At 36.2% G+C, this 17493-nt stretch overlaps 2 protein-coding genes across 3 annotated transcripts; both read left to right on the top strand.

The window, feature by feature from the left end:
- MYB79 (myb domain protein 79) lies at nucleotides 1–1429 on the top strand. The gene is made up of 3 exons (XM_008812597.5): nucleotides 1–221; nucleotides 395–524; nucleotides 635–1429. The coding sequence occupies exons 1-3, from the start codon at nucleotides 83–85 to the stop codon at nucleotides 1101–1103; spliced, it is 738 nt and encodes a 245-aa protein (XP_008810819.2). The 5' UTR covers nucleotides 1–82; the 3' UTR covers nucleotides 1104–1429.
- A 6132-nt stretch (nucleotides 1430–7561) lies between these two features.
- Nucleotides 7562–9551, top strand: LOC120104407 (AWPM-19-like family protein). 2 transcript variants are annotated; one of them, XM_088718343.2, is made up of 3 exons: nucleotides 7562–7870; nucleotides 8143–8380; nucleotides 8480–9551. In XM_088718343.2, the coding sequence occupies exons 2-3, from the start codon at nucleotides 8166–8168 to the stop codon at nucleotides 8697–8699; spliced, it is 435 nt and encodes a 144-aa protein (XP_088574469.1). In that variant the 5' UTR covers nucleotides 7562–7870; nucleotides 8143–8165; the 3' UTR covers nucleotides 8700–9551. The 2 variants fall into 2 exon arrangements, with proteins under 2 accessions (XP_088574469.1, XP_038971408.1); XM_039115480.3 differs by having other exon boundaries at nucleotides 7565–7870; nucleotides 8203–8380.
- The last annotated feature ends 7942 nt before the right edge of the window (nucleotides 9552–17493 follow it).

Genomic DNA, 17493 nt, shown 5'->3' with positions numbered 1-17493 from the left:
GCCACAAACCCCAACCATTGTCACACTAACAGGGCGACAGCCCATAAGAGTATAGTTCTTCTTAGCTAATTTGGTTGGGGCCATGGAGGGGCAATTCGGTTGGGGGACTCTAGTAGATGGATGGAGGAAAGGTCCATGGACTGCCCAGGAGGATGAGATCCTCATCGAGCACATCAACCAACATGGTGAAGGAAGATGGAACTCCATCTCCAAGCTAACAGGTACTCCACCAACTCCCTATGCCCCATGCAAACTAAAGCAACTAATAATTTTCTCGATGGACTTGGAACTCTATTATTCATATATATATATATAGCTTGTTGCATTATTGCTATGCCTTCATGATCTTAGCTTTAAATCAATTATATATATTCTTCTTGGTTTTGTGCTGTAGGGCTTAGACGAAGTGGCAAGAGCTGTAGGCTAAGGTGGGTGAACTACCTGAGGCCCGACCTCAAAAGAGGGAAGATTACTCCCCATGAGGAGAACATCATTCTCGAGCTTCATGCTATGTGGGGAAACAGGTGACGCTCCTCCAAGAAACTATTATTTCTTTCTTTTATTGCTTTCTTCAAAAAATGTTGGTCGAGTAGTGTTTCGTATACTACAGCCCCATGGTTAATTATCGCACTAGGTGGTCCACAATTGCTCGGAGCCTCCCCGGGAGGACCGACAACGAGATCAAGAACTACTGGAGGACCCATTTCAAGAAGAGCAAAAAGCCTTCGAAGAATGTCGAGAGGGCGAGAGCTCGGTTTTTGAGGCAGCAGCAGGAGCAGCACGAGCTAAAAGGAGAGCAGCACCAGGAGGAGGAGGAGGAGCAGCAGCAGCAAGGAGATATGAGAGGGATCATGACCCAAATAGAGGAAGCAGCGCTTGCGCAGGGCATGCAGGAGATGGAGGCCTGCATGTACCCCTTAACCTCTATGCTTCAATGGGGTGGTTGCGCGGGTGGCGGCGGCGTCAGCCGCTCTATGAGCGATGGCTCCAGCGAAGAAGAGGCGTGGGGAAGCCTGTGGAACCTCGATGACATACTTGATGTTGGAGAGGGGGCGTGTCGTGGCGGTTTCGCACTGCAAGACCAAGTACTTACTTTCTACTGAGGAAAATATCTAGTAGCTCTCATGAAAAGAGAGCGGCGTGTCGTGGCGGTTTAAAACAGCATGATCAAGTACTTACTTTCTACTAAGGAGAATATCTAGTAGCTCTCATGAAAGAGAGAGAGAGAGAGAGTGGAGGGTTAAATATGTTATGTTGGTGGATAAGGATGCAAGCAATCCACTTTGAGCACTCGTATATTATGATCTCTGATACTCCACTTTTGATGCCACGCTTTTCCTATCCTTCTTTTTGTGACTTTGTATGGTGAAAATATGAATATATTATATGTAAAAGAACCCATTTCCCTGAAGTCCTATTGGAACTTAAATGATTTGCATCTCCCTCTCTCTCTCTCTCTCTTATGCATGTTAATTCCACTAATAAGAATCTAATCATCTATGTTGCTTGGTTTTAAAGAAGGCTTACCAAAAGAAAATATTCTGTTGTGCATTATAGTAGTAGTAATCCCATGCCGGACAGGCATAGCATCTCAGAGCATAAAATCTCGAACTAGATAATAACTAGTACTAGTACAAAATACCTATATAGTTCTATAAAAGGAGGTAGGAAAAGATAATTATGTGATAGAAGTTAAAAATAGGAGGTGCTGACTCCTCTATGGGCAGCAAAGAGGTTGGCCGGTCTTAACTCTAATGTGTTTTATTCACTAAATTCGTTGATGAAACTATTCAAGTGAGAAAGCATAGTCTTGTGCAATCCAGGTAAGGTTAAAACTAGTGAAGTCAGGAACATTAGATTTTTGTTATTGCACTGCTATGAGAACTAGCGGTTCCAGAGGTGATACATCATAGTATACTCATGTTACTGCTGCTATGGTTATTAGGCTTTTTTTTTTTTTGACTCAAATAGTACTTTAGAGGCGATACATCATAGTATATTCGTGTTACTGCTGCGATGATCATTAGGCTTTTTTTTTTTTTGGACCCAAATAGTACTTCAAAAATATATGCCCTTAGTATATATGCTAGTTGGTACTAGTTAGTATAATCACAGTTCTATCTTTCGTGCGAAAGAAGGATTCATCTTCCTTCACCGCAGATCCACTATTTCATCCCTCACTACACAGGTCTCAAAGCATTTCAAACTCTGTTATTTATCTACTTGCATAAATTTCAAAGCGAGCAGTAGATGATCCAATGGTGAATTCGCATAAAAAAAAATAAATCATTTTTTTTGCATGAAAGATACAACTACAACCCAGTTGTTACATATATATTTTCATCCTCGCGGTTGTGCATAAAGCTGCTGCAAATGAACTAAGGTTTCATAATTAATAGGCCTACTTACTAAAAGCTTTACTGATCTCATTTAATCCAAAAACTAGCAAGATTTTGTCTATAACTTAGCTCAATGAGCCAAACCTAATAAGCTTTGGAATTCCACCAAAAAAAAAAGAAATTATACTTAGGTTGCATTTGATATTGTTTCTATGTTTCTTTTTAAAAAATTTGAAAACAGAAAATTTATTTTTATTTTTTTCAATTTTTTTACAATAGAAGATATGTTTGGTTCCCTCTCTCTCTTTTTTTAGTAATAAGGGCTCGTTCTTTGGTAATATTTGCTATATTATATATTATATAACTAGAAAAATCTACCTAAAATTATTACGACAATTATAAATTATAATTAGAATAGAGAAAAAATATTTCATTCATAATTTTTGGAATATTATTATAATTATTATAATATTATATAAAGGGATGCGACCTTAATTAGTGAATGATTGGTCCAATGGTGGCTCCGGTGGTCTTGGAGCATAACATAGAGATATGCCCAGTTGATCTTCGGCTTAAAAAGATCAAATTCTTTTTCATTTTTGGGGGCACCCCATCTTCTAAAATCTTCTCTCAAAATTGTTATTGTGGATGGCTTTTTCATCAGGTCAGCAGAGAAGCATTGCATGCTTGCTTGCAGTATCGTTGTTGTATTTTTTCTTCTTCTTTATCATACAATGGAAAACATTTTGTCCAGTGCTTAAGCTTCTTCTTCGAGGTTCGGTTCTACTTATGATATTTTTTTTACAAAAAAGGGAGGGAAGCTTTAATTATTATTATAATTGTTATAATTATATATTACATAATTATATTATATATATATATAATATTTTAAAATTAAAATTATAATATAATAATTATATTATTATAGTTATTATATTACAATATACTACACTACATATTATTATAATATTTATATAGCAATATATATGTAATTTTATTATAATAATATGCAGTATAGTATATTATAATATAATAACTTGCTATGATATTATATAATTATAACAATATAATATAATATATCAATTATAATAATATATCTTCTATAATTATGTAATAATTATTTATAATATTTATTATATTATAATATCTAAAAAGTATTATAAATTATTATATAATAATATATTATATATTATATATACTAAATAATATTATTATTATAATTAATGTTACATATAATATCATATATTTATTATGATTATATAATTATTAATATATCCAAACTATTATATATAATATATAATATATTATGATATTCTAGATAATATTATATATTATCATATGTGATAATATCTATTAAATAATTACCTTTTAAAATATATATTATATAATATTTTATAATATATTTATTTAAGAGATATTTTAATATATTATTAATATATTATATCCTATACAATATTATATATTATGATGTATTATAATATATATATTATATTATATACGGTGGAATGGAGTTGCTGAGATTGGGAGGTTGGGCAAGAAGGATGAGAGAGGGGTAAAACTCACTTTTGAAAAAAGTGAAAGTAAAAATTTTTTACTTCCAATTTTTTATTAATAATTAAAGTTATTTGAAAGAATAAGAAACTAGAACAGGATAACCAAACGAATTTTCTTACATTGGATTCCATATTTCTATTTTCTTTCAAAAAAATGATATCAAATGAGACCTTAGCTTGATAACTAAGCGCAAACAACGTCTTGTTCAATTTCGATTGTTAAGATCAGATATCCAATCGAGGCTAGGAAGTTTAGTGCTTGGTTTGGCTTAGCTCATCCGCATCCATAGCGTGGATAGAGGTCTCCATCACCTTTGGGGACAAAAATAAAATCAGAAAATATATGGCCACCTACCTTGAATTTTCTAGGCAAAATATCCTTATCATCATGAACATTAGACATGTCAGAGGTAAAAACAATATAATCAATCTCATGATCCTTTGTAACTTTAATGTACTTGATCTTAGACTAATAAATTTAACATGACTGTTCCCAAAAAAATCTGAGTTTTGATAAGGAGGAGAACCCATTGATGGATGAAGCAAAGCACTATAAATAAAATATTTCAGTTAGGTAATTCACCTAGAATAAGGACAGAATCAATTTTTTATTCCGATGGTCACACGCACGATCTAAGCCCCTAAAGCATAGTAGAAAGGGGTTGTAGAATCCTGGTCAACCTACTTTCTTATATCATTGGGCCAGTTGGTGAACGTTGGCATAGGTTAGCCAAGTTCAGGTCTAAAATGCGGCGTAGTTAGCCTTGTTAACATCGCAAAAAAAAAAAAAAAAAAAAAAAAAAAAAAAAAAAAAAAAAAAAAAAAAAAAACAGTTTCCCACAATTATTCGAGCTACATAATGATTCATGAATTTTTATTATTGATTCAAACAAGGTGAAAACGTTTCCATGTCCATGAAGGAGCCTTTGATGTTTAGTGGATTGAGCCTAGATGTTTCTCTGCATACAATTTCAACATTTGAATTTTGAATTTTTTTATACATGTCCACAGGCAAAAAAATTAAAAAAAAAAAAAATCATCTCCTGATCACAAAAAGAAGGGGTAAGAGAACCTCGTTTCTTTGTTTTTATTTTTTAATTTTTGAATAAGAATAAGAAGAAAATAGGTATGCTCATGGAAATTCATCGAGATCATAAATTGTGGTGAAGATGGGATTGAGTTGAATCTAGGTACCAGCCAACTAAATAAATTGGAACTCTCATAATAGAACCCAGTTTACATAGAGTTTTATTAATATACAAATGTTATAAACATCGCACATATAGATATATACAACTACATAAATATTTATTTCAAGATAGGTGATTTCTTTTTTCTTTTTCTTTTTTTTTGAGTGTTTGACATGAATAATTTTTTATATTATTTGTTTGAAATGATTCATGGTACCCTGGACACTATTTTCAATTCAAAAATTGCAAGATTGTGTAATAAATTTAAATAGCTAAATTTGCATGCTTCATGAGTAATATAATGATTCGCATCGAAGAATGAATAATGTATTAATTTCTTTTGAACATTCAAAGGGATAGGGTGTTGGCCTAAAATGAATAATGCATTAGATTGATCATATGTTGCGACAACTATTTTTCTGATTGATAAAGCAAGTTTAGCTCAAATCATCATCATTTTCATCATGCATCACACATCGAGGAAGTCACATAAGTTGTAGCAACTACAAATTAATTTCCTTTGTGACTGGAGGATGCATGAGTGCCTCATATTGAATGCTTCAGACTGATGTTGGAGATTAGGCTAAGTTTTACCCTTAGGTAAGTCCAATCGTCCCTAAAACTCTACCGTCCAAATTAGCCTGCCCTTTCTATATTCTTACTAATTACATAATGCCAGAAGTAAAATTTGCTCCTCCCTTGCCCCTTCCCTTCCATGTGTTCTTCTTGTTTTGAGCAAACGAGATGGCGATATGCTTTATTGATGATGAGAACAATATTAGGGTCAGATAGTGGAAGTGCAATTGGAGTGGATTGGCTTAGGAATTAGCCTAGACAAATACAAAAACAATTAAAATATCCAATTTGAATCCATCTAGCATTAGATGTGAACATCCATATCTTTAAAATTTTCAAGTTAAGCACATTGAGAACAGCTAGTTTGTATAGGTTGATTCAATCTAAAACTCTACTATAAAAATGTTGCCTAGCTAGGCATAAGGTGGTAGCCCTCTATTGAAAGTTCAATCACCTTTGATTCATGCTAAACTTGAGTTTAATTATATATTCAATACAAACCATCTATATAGGTGGATACTTCAAATCAATGGTAGGCAATGAAATATAATAAGACCAAATATATGTTGTACATCGGTCCATTATTTGTTAAATTACCCACCATCAAGCGATGGGATCCATTATATGAATGAATATTAGAGTGAAAAGCCGGTGCATTGAACTTTCCAATGTATCCAACTTTTACAAGAAATATAAAATCTAACTAAGGACAACAATATACAAAAACTGAACACATATATGATCCAACTCAACATTGGGTTAAGATCTCTAGACCCATACTTATCCACAGGTCATTTAAATCGGGTTACCCATTTAACTCTAACGTAGTCTCTCTTGTAAGACTCAATCTTTAGTAAACTTGACTAAACCTTATGAAATCTAATCTTTGCAGTCTTTGCCAAGTATTTTCTTTAAAATGATTTAAACAACTAGTGTTTTAGAAAATGAATTAGTCAACGTAAATTGAGTCAAGTCAAAACATTGACCCTTATCCCACCCAAAAGAAATAGATTAAAATGAATTTGAACCCAACTTTAATTAAGAAACCTTCAATCCAAACCCGATCCAAGTAACATTGGGTTGGGCTGAACTTTTGGATCAGGCTACATTTTGCTTTACTCTCCTTGCTTAGTTTCAACTTAGATACACAAGCACTTAGAAACTACCAAACCTCAAACCAAGTAAAAGCCCTACTCTATTGAGATCCTGCAAGAAAGTGTGATGACAGTGACTTGGGTATTTTTTAAAAGAACTAAAAAAATGCACGCATGAGTATCGAATTCTATTTAATTTATTCCATTACAATCAATCATATAAGATCGCTAGATGCTACAATATGGATCGTTGCTTTCGATTTGATCTCGATAGATTTGCCATGGTGTCCATCAGACCAAAAGATGGATAAGGACTTACCTTTATGCATTTAAGAAATAAATTCTCTAAAATCTCTTTACATGCACCAAAGAATATCTAGCCAGAGGAAGAGTGCAAATACATCTCCACAAGAAACAGACATATAATCTGCCACCAGAAAACACAACAACCATGAAAAGGGACCAAAAACCACCACAACTGCCGACGAGTACATGCATGCATGAAAGCCCATACTCGGCAGCCCAGTGTACAAGACTCACACCTCATGCTCATCTCAACGGATAACTTTCGCCGCCCCTTATAACCACGGTCCCAACACCACCTGGTGACCTAACCGCCGATGAAAACAAGAAACGCCACGAGGAGACCAGAAGCGGCGCGCTTCGGGAAAGTAATACCCCGACCGACACGTTTCCAACCACCTGTAAGCATGCCATGCAACCCAACAGCTTAAATGCTTGGAGCTCTAAACGGTCGTGCCCACACGTGTCGCCCTCATGCCAATCCTCCCTCCCTTTATATCCTCCCCTTGATGAAGAAAAGGTGATAGAGAAAGAAGGGATAGCTAAGGTCTCCCTTGAACACTTTATTTTGGAAGTCTCATCCATCTTCTTTCCCTTTATATTTGCAAGTTTTTGTAGCTTGTTCCAAGAGGAGTACATAGCTAGCTTGTTATATAGTTGTTGAGTTGGTTTTAGTGGTGTTGGGATGGCTCAAACAGTGGGGAGGAACATAGCAGCACCGCTGCTGTTTCTGAACCTCATAATGTATATAATAGTGGTGGGTTTTGCGAGCTGGAACCTGAACCACTTCATTAATGGCCAGACTAACTACCCTGGTATGTTTACTTTTCTTTGCTGTTCCCCTTTGTAGTTCGTTATTCCTTCTTCTACTTCTGCAGGGAGATATTAGACAAAAAAAAAAAAAGATGTAAAAAGGATCTTAGGTACGTTTTCTTGTACTAGGCTAGCTTTTATGAGCGAGAATAATTAAGGTTGATGGAAGGGAAATATTGTAAAGAACCAACTAAAGATTTCACCTGGCTAGATATTCTTTTGCTGTCATTATGACAGAAGAAATTAATGGGGAAAATTTTTCTAATTTGATAAGCACCTGGCTAGAAATACTATCTAATGAAGAGGGCCATCTTGCTTGAACTATCTGAGGCAGGAGTGGCGGGCAATGGCGCCACCTTCTACTTCCTGGTATTTGCGATACTTGCCGGCGTGCTCGGTGTTGCGTCGAAGCTAGCCGGTGCCAACCACGTTAGAGCTTGGAGGAATGATAGCCTCGCGGCGGCCGCCTCGTCCGCAGTCGTTGCATGGGCCATTACTGCCTTGGCCTTTGGGTATAATCCTCGATCGATCTCGATCTCGATCTCGATCTCGTTATGATCGAAGACGGGCTAAACATGATTGGATTTGTAAGTGAAGGTATTTTGATGCAGGTTGGCATGCAAGGAGATCAACGTTGGAGGTCACAGGGGATGGAGACTGAGGACTCTGGAGGCCTTCGTTATCATATTAACCTTCACGCAGCTTCTCTACGTGTTGATGCTGCATGCTGGGATGTTCAGTAGCAAGTATGGGCCCGGGTACAGAGATCCGGATTATGGGCTGGGTGGTGGGCCGGCAGCTGAACCGGCCCAGAAGGGAACCAGGGTTTAATTGGTGACTTGTATCTAGATACTCCAGAAGTGAGGAGTAGACAAAATGGCTTCTCTAACCCTTTTTTTTTTCTTTTTTGTTGCTGGTGTTGGAGCTTTAGTCTCCTCGTTTTAATTATTTAGAATTTACGCATGATGTTGTACATACTGGTGTAGTACTTGTACCTTATGTTATCGCTCTCTTGGATATCATATTAGTAGTGTAAATTAAAGGTGTCTACCTCCTCCTCTATCATTGTTCCTGTTACAGGCTTGATGGTATAAGTTTATTTATATGAAAAATTTGATGCTCAAATATATGTAAGTTAAACAAATAATATAATTAAAGTGTGTACATGGAATCAGAGGACAAATGATACTTAGATGATAGGCAAGCATTTTTGACTATGGAATTCGCAAAAGAAACAAGTTTCTTGTTTTTAATTATAGAAATTTGATGATCTTGATCAGTTACTAATTAGTAGGAAAACTATATATGATTCTATATTTAAAGCAGCTAAAATATTGAACTCAAATGCTATACGATTCCAACAGTAGAAAAACTGAAACGAATTAATTAGTTCTCTATCATAATATTCTGAAAAAGTTTTTCTAAGTTGAGTGGGAGAAATAAAAAGATCCTCATATCGCATCTACTTGTGACTGTCTATCTCGATCCCAGTGGATCAACCCCGACCCATCGATATCACACGCAGGTGAAGAATGTCGACATACACGTCGCAGCTTTCTTCTCAGCCTCACAATCCTATTGCCATAGTTTGGAGCATGTAAGCATTAGGTGGCTGCAAAGATTCTCCAAGCCTCACAGGATAGTGGAATACGACACCTCAACCTTCTAGGACTAGCAGTGAGTTCAGTATATCGTGGATGACTTGGAACCACGACGCCTGAAAATGATTGAGACAATGACTTATTTTTCTGTAGATCACTTATTTCAGTACTTACTTGGAGCAAAGTACACATCTCTCTTTTTTTTCTTATTTTGTTCGTGTAATTGGTTTGCAACCGGATCCTCTACATTTTGCTATGTAGCATATCTGAATCTATAATTGTTTTGTTCGATGAATATAGATATGAATATAGATATTGGCTAGATGTAAGAATTTTTATCCATATTTATTTTAAACGGTTATAGATACAAATCGGATAATTAAACTTTATGACCACAGAATCAAAAATATTACTAAGTATATGATAAATCAAATTAATAGCATGTTAATGTGATCATTTATTTGTCTTTAAAAGTTTATAAGTATCATATAAAATTAAATAGGATTATAAATGAAATCAGATATCCAAATGCAGATAGGATAGTTGTCTATCTATATCCAGAGCCATTTTTCTTTGATGAATATGAATACGAATACGAATACGGATATTAGTTGGATGCTTAAATTTCTATCTATATTTGGAAGGATTCAGATACGAAAATGGATTCGAACGGATATTATCCGATCTACTCACCCCAAAAGTTTCAGGATAGTATAGGACTCTGCGGTGCAAAAGTTTCACTGTTAAGGATCCAAGCTCGATTGGTTAACCGGTTATAGAGCTCTATTTCAATGAATTCATCTTCGATGTTCTATTTTATAAATGTAAAAGCTCAGTGTCTAACACAGAAGGCCAAAACAAAAACAGTAGTGCTAGAAGTCACCTATCTTCTTATCTATTGTCCTATTCGTGGTCTGATGTAGGCTTGAATTAGTGCAATGCACGGTGTTAGTCCAGGCCTTGGGTATATTCAGCCAATCCCTGACGAGATCTGTGAACAAGCAGTAATACTGGCAAGAAGTCCCTGGCATTTTTCAAGACTAGGGAACCAGTGATGCTAGATTTTATCTCCATAGGGTGCCCGCCATAACAAAGTTTACTCCTTTTTTTTTTGGAAAAAGCAGGGCAAAAGCCTGCCCCCAGTTTATTAAGTAGATAAAACTATTGCAGAACAAGGTGCGGGATGAAAATTTGGAAAGGAGAAGAAATGAGAAGAATAGCTACAAAAGCAGATTACATTTCATTAGAGTAAGGATGCAGGATAATATTATATATATATAGATGAAGCTTTATTCTTCCCATATCAAGGCTGGCCAAGTGGTTGAGCAATTATAGTCAAGTGATCATTTTCATAATATCATAACATTATAATATTGTATTGTATTGTATCATATAATGGATATCTAAAGTGGTCATTTTATGTAATAATAGAGGGGATGAGGGAGGGGTTTAAACCAAGTCATAAACATCATGCATCGATCGGATCATAGTCCCTTAGGTCCAAAATTTTACCACTTTAATGGTTTCAGAGCTACGTTGATCGAATAACTGAGCTAACCTATGTTGGTCGACAACTCTAACGGGTGTTATTCTTGGGATTAATGGGGATAAGCCCCACATATCCATGATCCCAAAGGTGGCTATATTCTTGGGATTTAGCATCCTTGAAGTATATTCAACATTATCATTTTTTTATCAAACGTACACAACCCTTCTTTATGTCAACAACCCATGTGAAGTCCCATATGTTCATGGTATTTTCAAACACAATCATTTTATTAGTTTAATGGTCAATATTCTTTATCTTAGTTTAATGAATGATGTGGCAATCCTGATAGCTCTCTTTTCTTTTTCTTTCTTTTCTTTTTTTTCACTATAACCAGGTGTAAGAGTGGAAAAATTATGACTGTTATAAGTATTAATTTTTATAGTGTTCTGTGGGTGCTCAGGTGTGTCTATATCTGGGGACCATATGTAAAGTATTATCTCTAACACTTTCATTTACTCGAATTATTACATCTTTTGAACCCAATTTTGTCATATTGATAAAATAAAATACCACCTCAAAGCTCTTACAATTTTGATATTTGCTATATTTGTTCTACTAGAGAACTCGTTCGATACATGGTCATTTATATTAAAACAATTCTCCGAATTGTGTTCTCCATACAATTTTAACATTTGATTAACACTGATGTAGTGATGTTCGATTTTTAGAAAATCTCAGGCTGTTTGGCTTGGTAAGACCCACCATAACTACTACAACAGTTTTGACTGATCTCATTAGGTTGGGGGGAAGGAAAGGCTCTGTTTTAAAAAGCTAACCTCTTCATGTTTTACTCTAATCAATAGAACTATATCTTTGTGCCTTTGCATGCACTAACCACAGTATTGGTATCAGCATTCATTTCCCTCGAAAGGTCTCTGCGAAGGCCTCCAATTTGCAACAGAGTTGAAATATAAAAATTATTGTACATAATAATATTATTGGGACCATGACTCAAGCACAGTGTTTTATGAACAAATTCTTGCATTTGTGCATACAAACTTGAAATATCCAAATGTTCTTATTAAAGCTTTTAACATCAAAGTTTCTAGGACTCCTAATTGGTATTTAGGAGTTTATTTTGTGCTTCATCAAGCACTTATGCCTGCAATAAACAACAAAGAGTAAATTATGAAATGTTTTTCTTGAAAAGATTTAGACTCAGATTTGTTATGGATTTGCACATAAATACTGATTACTGAAGTACAAGATCTGCTGACATATTAAAAGACTGTTTCAAAGTCATTAAAAGAAGACATCAACCAAGTTAAGACGAATGCATATATAGAACATTAATTATTACACATTCTACTTGGATGGAATTATTATTCTTTTTGTACAAGAATGTTTGATTTGTCGATGACTTGTAGGAAACAAGATTCATTAAGAAACTAGAGTGGTAAGAAGTCATTAAAAGAGAAGGGAAAAATCTTGATGCCAATAAACAGGTACAGCAACATTATTCTTGTTGAATTGTCTAAGATTCTCACATAAAATCCAAAAAAGGCATCTAACTATTCCTAATCCCCAAGTGCTTTGAAGATGGAGAAGGTCGGTGAACTTTGGCAGTGGATTTCGCTGTCCACAGCAACAGTTAATGGAGAAATGGTTCCTTTAACCTTTTGGAATGGAGCTATTCCACCTTCTTCCCTTCTTAGAAGAGTCTTCCTCACAGGATTCTCTTCCCATTTTGAAGGGACCAATGCCTTTGTACGTTATGGACACAATGCAAATTGGGCCTACGTAGCCTTTCAAGCATCAGAAGGTACCAAGAATGTCCAAATAGAAGATACAAGATCATGGTACGCACCGAAGCATCACTTCAGCAGTACAAGCATATCCAACTTCCATCATAAAACAATAATAATAATAAAAATCCAAATAGTATCTACCATTAGACATTCTCTTCTGCATAAGTTGCATAACAAAAGGATTATCCCTCACAAGCAAGTGAAAAAGAATAGAATCAAGTGTTGGATAAACTATACAGAAGGAATATGGTATCAGCAAAAGGACTGTTTATTCGGCATTTGGAATAGCCTCTGCATATGCTTCTAGGGGAACTTCATTTATTGGTCCCTTCACTGGATAAGGCTAAGCCGACTTTGGCCTCTTGCCCTTCGGGACCTAAAGAGAACAAGCTGAGACTGAGACTGCATCACCTTCTATGAAACTCGGCAAAATTTTGATGATCAAGTGTTGTCCATTTCAATTAATTGTCCTGGAAGTATGAGGCAAAAGGAATATCTGCATGCAATCATGCGCCCAAAAGCATATTGTTGTTGCATGCAATCTTTTCATTCTCTCATGAAATGTGTCGAGGGGCCTAGCCAAAAAAACAAGAAGAAAAACTTAAATTTTTTTACGTTATACTAAGGGATCACTGATTGGGCGTTCTATGCTAAAATCTTTTTCCTTTATTATTATGGAGGCTGAGGTTTTGGTGCAGTAGGGTTGCAGCATTGGGCAAAGGATAACAAGAAACCTGATATTTGAATTTTAATTATACGTTACTGGGAGGATACAAAGTACGGATGGACATACAATCCACCAATGCATTGTTTCCTCGAATCATCACCTCCATTCATAAGATAGCATTCTCCATGCTGACTTCTCTAAACTAATTAGAATTTGACTTGTAAAGCGACTATGTAAATTTAAATTGGCTTGTGAGCCAATAAAACCTTTCGCTTGGCACATTTTGTCTTGAACAGCATTCTTGCCCAAACCTCCCAAAATATTAGCTTATATTTATATTGGGAAAATTTTCCCCTCTTTCACGATTGCAGAATGCAAAAAAAATATCAATTCTCATAATTTATGTAATACTTGGTAAAGTCCAAGATACAATCTCACCTTCTTGAAAATTTTCTGTAATCCCTTTTTCATTCATTTGAATTTTAGGCTGGGTTATTAGGTGGTGGCAAGCAAAGGGTTAAAATCTAATCAAATGCAATCAGAAATCCAAGATCGGCTCATATTTAGCCCTAAGTGGGCCTATATTGTAATGTCTCTTGGTTCATATGATCTCTAGATCAGGTTTGGCTTGGTATCGTTGATAACCATTCAGAACCTTATCTAAAAAAATTACTCATAAGGTATTGTTTAGATCCTTAGTTCTGTATAGATATCCAAGATCTTACCGCCACGTAGCCGATATGGCGCTAAACATGTATACTTACACAAGTTCTCAAGTTAAGTGTATTTACTTTTAATGTTAAAAGTCTTAATAATGGTTGAAAAGTAAGCTATTTGGTTTACAGGTTTTAGTAGAAAAGGATTATAGAAAACCCAAAATGAATAGGTTTTATAAAAATATTATTTGATTATCTTTTAAATAAAAACCAAGTTTGCCCAAATTACCCAGCCATAAAACCTAAAATGTGAGTTTTATGGAAAAACAAATTTTTCGTATCCTTCATAAAACATGTTTCACAGAAATCATATTATTATATATAATTTATTTTAGTGAAGGCATTCGATATCAACACCTTTGTCTTAGTTATTTTTGCTTGCCATAATTCTAGAATCCATACAGCACTGTTTGAAATACATTAGGTTGGATCTTACTTAACCTATCCTAGCACGAATGATCCGATGAACCTAGAATATTTTTCATAAACCCGATCCGATTAGCTGATAGATTGGATTCACATTCAAAGTCATGATCTTAAAGTCAGGTAAAGACCATATCCAAGTCCCGGTCCGGACCCTACCCCCTCTTTTTTTTTGGTACAATGGCGGTTCACACACTGCAGGTGTGAATGCGACCAATAAAATCAGAAAATAAAACACTATCTAATGACCCTGAAACAGACCCACTCCCAACCCAAACAAAACCACCATAGTGGTAGGCTGTATAGGAGGCCACCCAGTCGGCCGCCCCGTTAGCCTTCCTGAACACGTGTGAAGCCTGGTGGGAGTCGCACTCCTCCATCAACCCACGAATGTCAAGAATTAGCGGCTGATCCTCAGCAGTGCGTCCCCGTCCTCGGATTCACTCAACCACTGTGACCGAGTCGTCCTCAAGAATAATACGGTCCCACCCAGTATCTGCCTTGCATAGAAGATGCTCTCATAGGCTGCTCTGAGCTCGGCACACACCACTGACGAGTCAAAAGTCTGCCGGCTTGCTGCTGCAACTAATCTGGCGTCGTGATCTCGGATAGCGAATCCCACACCACTACATCTTCCCTCATCATCCACACTGCCATCAAAGTTCACCTTGAGAAAACTAGAGGGTGGGGGCACCTAGGAGACGAGTACTATCCTGAACGCTGTATAAGCAAAATGGGAGCCCCAGATGTCCCTAACCAACTCAGGTGATACCTTTGTAATGCCGGTGATCTCAGCCGCCCGCATAAAGACTCTAGCCGCTATTACCCTCGGGTGAGGACTGACTCCCTCAAAGACTCGGACATTCCTATCCAGCCAATACTGGTAGGCCAGATAGGCGGCACGTGTCCCCCTCTCCTCAAACACAAATCCCTGTGCCGAGTCCTTCAGGAATCGTAGAAACTCCTCGATAGACAACCACCTCTGCCACTGATCTGGCTGGCCCGAAGCATAGCACCATATCTGTCTAGCCCACAGGCAGTCTATGAGGATATGGAAAATGGTCTCATCCACCTTCAGACAAGTTATACAATCTACAGTGACCCTCATACCCCGCCTTCTCAATACAGCTCTAGTGGGCAAGCATCCCTATGCCATCTTTCAGATGAATAAAGCGATCTGAAGATAAATGCGCAACCTCTAGATCTATATACTCTCCATCTGTCGGGTTGAGGGACCTACCTTTTTTGCTGGCTTATTATTGTGAAGAAAGCATTCCATATAAATATTTGTCTCGCTTCCACTTCCTCCATCTGGTGCCGTTGAAGGACGGCCAGAACAAAAACAAAAGGCACCGACGTTCAAAAAAGCCGCTCGGTCGCCATCCGTTCTCTTCCCCGAGTGATCCAGAAAAGACTTCACCTCCGTCCTCCCGGGGGAAACGCCAAACCAAGCCACGCCATGGCACTTCCTTTTTCCACCACGTACAAACGAGACCTAGTTTAAGAGCACACCACATTCTTTGACCTCATGTAAAGGCTATCCAACACGTGGATTCTTTTTATCACCTTCTCATGAGTGGGGTTCATGTTGTGGACTCTTCATGGGATGATGCATGCTTTTGGCATGGATGCCATGTGTGCTGTGTCTGCGTGCGTGTTTAACAAGCTTACTTGGTGTTAAGAGGCTTCATTCTAAGCTTCCGCATCACCATCAAAGTATCATCTAATTCTTCCCTTCAAATGAAAGGAGGCATCAACTTGATGCTACTTACATCACTCCACATGTTTAGCTTAGTTTAATCACCCTAAAGCTTTGCTTCATGCCTTCATCTTACCATCTCATCCCAATTAAGGAGCCCAAATATGGGAAGTTAAAAAGAACACGTCTTAAACTAATAATATAAAAGATGGGTCACTAGCTAGGGCTCCCTTCATAAAGAAGAGATGAGCAAGCACCGTACCAACAACAAACATGCTCTTTATAGTCACATACCATCTCTTAATGGTCAGCAGTTAATTGATACCAGTCGTCTCTTATGTCATCACCACCAGCTTACTTTCCCGCAGCAAAACGAAATTAATTTTGCATGCAGTCCGAAATTTAACTCCCGCACGTAAGCCAGATCTATGTTATCATATTTTTCTGTCTTTTTAGAAACATCTAATTTTGTTTCTTTGTTCAGCAAAAGAAGGAAAGAAAATAACAAAGTAGATGAAGATATTTATGCCGTGTATTGATCATTTTTTTGGCATTGCTCCTCAACTTCTTAGTTCAACGAAACATGAAAAGCATTTTAAATTTTTGTTTTTATTAGTTATCATTATTTTTTAAATTTTGTCAATAATTATACATGGCCTCGTTCACATATATTATCTTCTTTTGTAGAATTAGCATATGTAACTAAATAGACAAAAATTTTAGCAATGTTCAATCAAGAAATAGAGGAGACATTGCAAGGTACATGGATGGAACGCATTTCAGGGATAACATTTCATCCATATTGCAATGAGCATCCTAATACAAATTCAACCATCTGAACTAGCAAAAAATGCGGGAATAATGCTTATTGGCGGATAACTTTTTTAGAACTTAGGAAAGAAAAAACCATCCTCAAGTAAAATGTTGCAGTAGTTTAGTTACAAAGGCCTAAGTTCGATATCTCAGCTTAAAAGTTAGTGAATTGGATAATATCCATCCAGATCTATTTTTGTATCTAAATCTATCCGGACATAGATTAAAATCTGAGCATCCAGCTAATATCTAAATCCATATCTGTTAGAGAAAAATAAATATGAATATGGCTAGACCACTATTTGATCTGTATTCATATATCTGATTTTATTTATAATTCTATTTAATATTATATAGTACTTGATCTGTATTTGTTTGATTTATCTTCCACTTTGTAATATCTTTAATT

This window comes from Phoenix dactylifera, chromosome 3 (assembly GCF_051530095.1).
Source record: "Phoenix dactylifera cultivar Ajwa chromosome 3, Ajwa_hap1_PhDact_Kaust_v1.1, whole genome shotgun sequence".
NCBI classification, from domain to species: Eukaryota; Viridiplantae; Streptophyta; class Magnoliopsida; order Arecales; family Arecaceae; genus Phoenix; species Phoenix dactylifera.
The sequence above is the reverse complement of the archived record's forward strand: the minus strand, read 5'-3'. Positions and strand labels throughout refer to the sequence as shown.